The sequence below is a fragment of the Egretta garzetta genome, unplaced genomic scaffold (genome assembly GCF_000687185.1).
Source record: "Egretta garzetta isolate BGI_Z169 unplaced genomic scaffold, ASM68718v1 scaffold209, whole genome shotgun sequence".
NCBI lineage: Eukaryota > Metazoa > Chordata > Aves > Pelecaniformes > Ardeidae > Egretta > Egretta garzetta.
The window spans coordinates 3,810,193-3,815,456 of NW_009260839.1; the positions used below are offsets into that span (position 1 = coordinate 3,810,193).

General features: G+C 53.2%; 1 protein-coding gene across 1 annotated transcript in view; it reads right to left on the minus strand.

Moving 5' to 3' along the window:
* Nucleotides 1-4,271: 4,271 nt before the first annotated feature.
* Nucleotides 4,272-5,264, minus strand: part of NEURL1B (neuralized E3 ubiquitin protein ligase 1B) — a 6,480-nt gene continuing 5,487 nt past the window's right edge. Inside the window, exon 4 of the mRNA XM_035902488.1 lies at nt 4,272-4,516. Within this exon, the coding sequence (XP_035758381.1) occupies nt 4,272-4,516 (245 nt within the window). The remainder of the gene's footprint in view (nt 4,517-5,264) is intronic.

Genomic DNA, 5,264 nt, shown 5'->3' on the forward strand with positions numbered 1-5,264 from the left:
TGGGAGGGGGCCCCCGCCCACAGGCCCCCGCCACCTCTGTGGCCCTAAAACACCCCCTGCTTTTTACTGCAGTGCCAGCCAAACTTTCAAGGGTTTGGAAGGTTAAATGAGCGAAGAATCCCCCCTGCCCATCAAGGGACTGAGCAGCCACTCCGCAGTCACCTCCCAGGAGCAAAGCAAAGCTCATGCAAGGTTATTTAAAGTGCCTAACTACTTTTTTTTGGAAGCAGAGGTGCCTGAACTGAATGGAGGTGCCCTGCCTCTATGTATCAGTATTGCTGCGCTTTGGCAATGAAGGCTTTGGAAATGAAGAATGAACTTCTTCACGGAAAGGGTTGTCAGACTCTGGAATGGGCTGCCCAGGGAGGTGGTCGAGTCCCCATCCCTGGAGGTATTTAAAAGAAGGATAGATGAGGTGCTTAGGGACATGGTTTAGTGGTGGGATGGCAGGGCTAGGTTTAAGGTTGGACTCGATCTTAAAGGTCTTTTCCAACCAAAGCGATTCTATGATTCTATGATTTGCTCTCCCTCCAGGTCAAACACTTTTAAATGTCTGGGAGCACTCTATACAAGCCAAAGGTTTATTTGTTTCATAAACAAGTAAAATCATATTAAGTAAAACAGGTAAATGGACAAAAGTAAAACACACAGCACTGAACACAACGCTATAGAGCACTGACATGTAGAAGTGCAGTTCCCTCCCTCGTGCGATGCCCTCCCCCCCCCAAGCTCCCCGGTCCCTCAAATGATTTGCTTGAAAAGCCTAATACAGAGGTCCAAAATCTGATTCAGCTTAAACATGATGTACAGGTCACAGTATTGAATCATAAAGGTAACGTCGGAGAGTAACTGTCTTGGAAAGGGGGACAGTAAAAGAGTTCCCCCATCTCTTCTTTTTCTTTCTTACATTTTTTTTAAATTTTTAAACAAATAGGGTAGGAGGAGAGGGGGGAAAATCCATGGAAATAAACACTTTTTCACTCCTATATATATATATAAAAAAAAGCAGGGTTCTCAGTGAACACAAAATTCTATAAAACTACCATTGATCTGTGTTGTTTTCTCCCCCCTTTTTTTTTCTTTTTAAAAGTTGCTTTAAAAAGGATAAAAAGTGCACAGACACCCTTATAAGGCACAAACAGATCTTCTGTACAAATCATATATCATCGGACTGTTTAAAAAAAATAGCAATACGAGTACGAACAATTAAATCTGTAAGAGGCTACCTTTTCCTGGCAATCTTTTATAAGAAGAGGCCTATCTTGGAAAATACCTGTTGCTCTCGGGTAGGCAGGGCAACACGTCCACTGCTCCCATGTCCCGCTCGCTGCACGGCTGCGCTCCGGACCCTGACTCCTGTCACTGGTCACTGCTCTGGCTGAGCTCGCTCTTTGCTGGATGCTGCCCTTCTGGAAACCGGTCTCGGCTGCTAGAGCAAAAATTCAACCTGTGCAATGTGTCCTGAACAGCTCAGACACGGCCTGGGGTGCATTTGGTATTTCTCCTTGCTGGTTTTAAAAAAAAAAAAAAAAAAAAAAAGGAGCTACACCAAAAAAAAAAAAAAGCCCACCCCAGGTACAATTAGCCCTGCTCATTGAGGACCTGAGCTGTCAGCCAAGCAAAGGGACTCGGCTCTGCCCATGCGTGCAGCTGTGTGCAGCCACCGAAAGGGACTGGACACCCCTGAAAGCAAGACAGCAGCCCCAGGGATGGCTGCTGGTGTTTGCTAGCCCAGACCTGATCCAAGCTAATGCTGTGGATTTGGGTAACTTCCCTTGAACTCCTCATCATGCAAAGGCGTCCCACTGCAGCCCACTCCCCAGGCAGGCGCTATCCCCCCTGGCCTTTTGCCCCATGCTCACATACTTCGCCATCGTCGTGCCCTTACCGCTGTGCCCGCTGGCCGCAGCCAGACCCTGATCTGCAAACGCGGGACCGGGGAGGTCTCTGCAAAGGCAATGCCTGCGGTCCCCGGGCAAAGGGCAGCCCGGAGGGCTGGGCAAGGCTCCAGCTGCTGGAACGCTGCCCTCACTGCCTCCTTTTGCAAAGGTGAAAGTGAACTCGTGCCGCAGTCACAACGCCCGTGGCTCTGCTGAGGGCTGAGCACACTTGGCAGCAGCACAGCCAGTGGCACGAGATGAATTTCCAAAAAGTGCTCTGCAAAGCCAGCAGGCTCTCATGCCGATGCAGCAGGCCAATGGGTGAGAGATCTCACTCTACAGCAGCCTCTCATTTATACACATAATTAAAATGTTAATTAGCTCTTCAATGGCAAAAAAAGGTTTTCTCCATGGCCTGTTTGCTGGCAGCCACAGCCCGCTGTGGGAGGAGGATGAGCTGCTCCCCTGGGTGAGCTCTCCCTGATGGCAGAGCGGGGCTGGGAGGGGGCCAAGTGCCAGTCGGTAACCAAGCGCAGCACCGCTGACACCCCCAAACCACCACCCATGGAGCAGAGAGTGAACGGCAAGGTGAGGTGACAGACACCGACAGCGTTGGGCTGCCCCTCTGTGCCCAGAAGCCCTGAAAGGTACAGGGGCTCCTATTCTTTCTTATTTCTTTTTTTTTTTTTTTTTTTGACTAAAACGGGGTAATTGCACCTTTCTGAGGAAAGCCATTCTTATGCACTTGGCACGTGATCACTGAGCTAGAATGACACCAGCCCCTCTCTCCTCCCATTTGCATCCTCTCTCTTTTCACGAACCTGGACCAGCTGGAAACCGGCCCGGCGCAGGCTGAAGGACTGTTCAGGAGCCATGTAAGTGGGCAGAGGACGGAGAATGGAGGGCAGCTCCTGCGGGAGCAGCACAGAGGGGGACACCAAGCCCTCACACCAGCCCCAGTGCTGCATGCTCAGATGCTGCCCAGCTCACCCAGGCTGCTGCTGCTGGCAGCTGTCTAATATCACAGCTGAAACCCATTTACCTTTTAAGTCCCAACATCTAATAAATGCCTGAGAGCCTTTTTCTTTCCTCCTCCCAAGGAAGACCAAGTGAGATAGATCTCTGTTCATCTCAACAAGTTCTCATCTACTGTTGGGACCTGGCGGCCAGGCAGCTGGGACCTGTGCTGGGAAACCTGGAAAGGCAGGAGAAAGAGCAGGTAAAATCAGCACATACACAGTTCCCAGAAAAAACAGTGAGCCTGCTGGGACTGGGTCAGAAATTAATTTCTCACCACAGGCTCCAAGAAGTCCCTGTGGTGCGGGAGGGAGGCTGAGCCCTGCCTCAGTGCTGGCTGCAGGGGAAGGGCTAGGGCAGGTGAGCCAGGCGGGATGGTGCAAGACTGCAGCTACGCCGCCGGCCAAGAGGAGCAGAGCAAAATGCAGGCGTGTGTGCCTGGAGGTGATGGACACCATCACTGCAGATGGTGGTAGCCCCATGCTTTTTCTAAGCCAGGATTGCAGCGTGCCCATCCAAACGCCCCTCTCATCCACAGGCTGCAATTTACGGCTTCAGCAGCCAGACATGGGGGCAGTGCCTGAACTGGCCCCCCATAGCTGCTGCCCGGGGCTCCGTTACTGCTGCAGTGGCTGGGGCTCGCAGTGGCCTCGTGCTCCTCGCTGCTACCCCGTGGCTGCTCCCCGGGTCTCGGCCTTCCTGGCCGAAAGTCCCTGCTCTGCCACAGAAAGCAAAAGCTGCTTCATCTAAGTCTGGACCAGCTTCTCCATGTCCCCCAGAAGCCTGTGCAGGGGGGTGAGATCCAAACAAGTAAGAATCTGGCTGTGCTACTATTTTGGCTTTAGCTAGTTCCCCCTACTTGGGTGAACGTGACATTTCCAGATCAGTTTTGTCCACTTTGAACCCTCCCACTGGGCCTTGTCCTAATTTTGTTCCACCACAGCGCAAGCGCCCGGCAGCAGCCCAGAGCTGTTGGGGTTTCAGGGTTGGGAAGCCCAGTGGCACCCGGCACTGGCCAAGTGGCAACCTCCCCTTCCTGATCCGCACCACAGCGAGCCTCCTCCTCCAGAGGAGGAGGGGAAAAAGGAGCCTTTGCACGGGAAATTTCTCATTTGCAGCTGGGTTGGGTCCAGACCGCGATTCCCTGGATTCGCCCATGGGCACACAGCCTGGCCGGCACGGCAGCTGTGCCTTTGGGCCCCACATGATCCTCAGCTCAATTTTATCCCTGAATTGTGCCCTACCAGTCAAATAAGGAAACACAGATAACGAGCCACTTGATAACGACTGACCAGCACGATAACCCATAAGCAGGGACGGAAAGGCATGGTTACTGCTAGCGGCGTTCCCCCTTCCTACAGCCCGAGCCGGGCGCTAAGGGCGGTATATTTTAATAACATCTTTGATGACCCGTCGGCAGATTGGGCAGCAGGCGTGGAGCTGCTTTTTCAGCTTAAGACCGCAGGTGTTGCAGAGGCACATGTGTCCGCAGGTGTAGATCACCGTGTCCACCTCGCTGTCAAAGCAGACGGTGCATTCCCCATTCTTGCTGCTTGATGGCTCCGGAGTGGGGAAGACGGGAGAGATGGGGGGGCTCAAGGGGGAGCTGGGAGCAGTCACTGCAAAAGAGGAGGAAGGAATGAGACCATTTAGTCACTAGGATGGTGCAAAGCTGACACTGTACAGCACACACATACACACACAAGTCAATTTTTAAGGCTTTTCCTTCCTTAGTCATTGCCTGGTTCATTTGGCCAAACTCTCCCCAGCGTATTCTAATTGGTAGCACAGGCACAGCTCTGGGTAGAGCCCACCACCCCTCCTCTACAGATGGGGCAAGCATGGCTTGCCTAGGCTTCCCCAAGCAGGGCTGTGATTTTGCACACCCGTTTCATGGTGTGGGTGTGCAGAGCCCGCTCTCCCCGAAGGAGCTGTGCTCCACGCAGGGTGCTCCTGCATCCCACCCGCTGAGCTGGGCGGCTGCGGCACTGCACAACGGCAGCACGTGCAGGGATGGTACCGGGCAGGGCACGCAGGGCCGTCTGCCTGAGACCCAAACGCCAGTGGCTGAGGGCATCCCTCTGGCAATGGAGTCCTGGCAGTGCAGAAAGCAGTGGTCTGGGTGCTGTAAGACCCCCAGACATGATATGGCACCCCCCGCTATTGCAGCACTGCTCCTGCAGCTGGGGCAGCCCTGCAGACACCACTTCCGTTAGACAGACTGACAAAGTGGGAAGGAACAAGCAGCCCTTCTTCAGGCTGTGAAAATCTTCCACTGCTTTGTCTTTTCTTCCAATTATTTCTGTTGGCCTCGCAGGAGATGTAACAGGGCAAGCCCTGCTGTCTTGCGTAGCCCCAGCATCATCT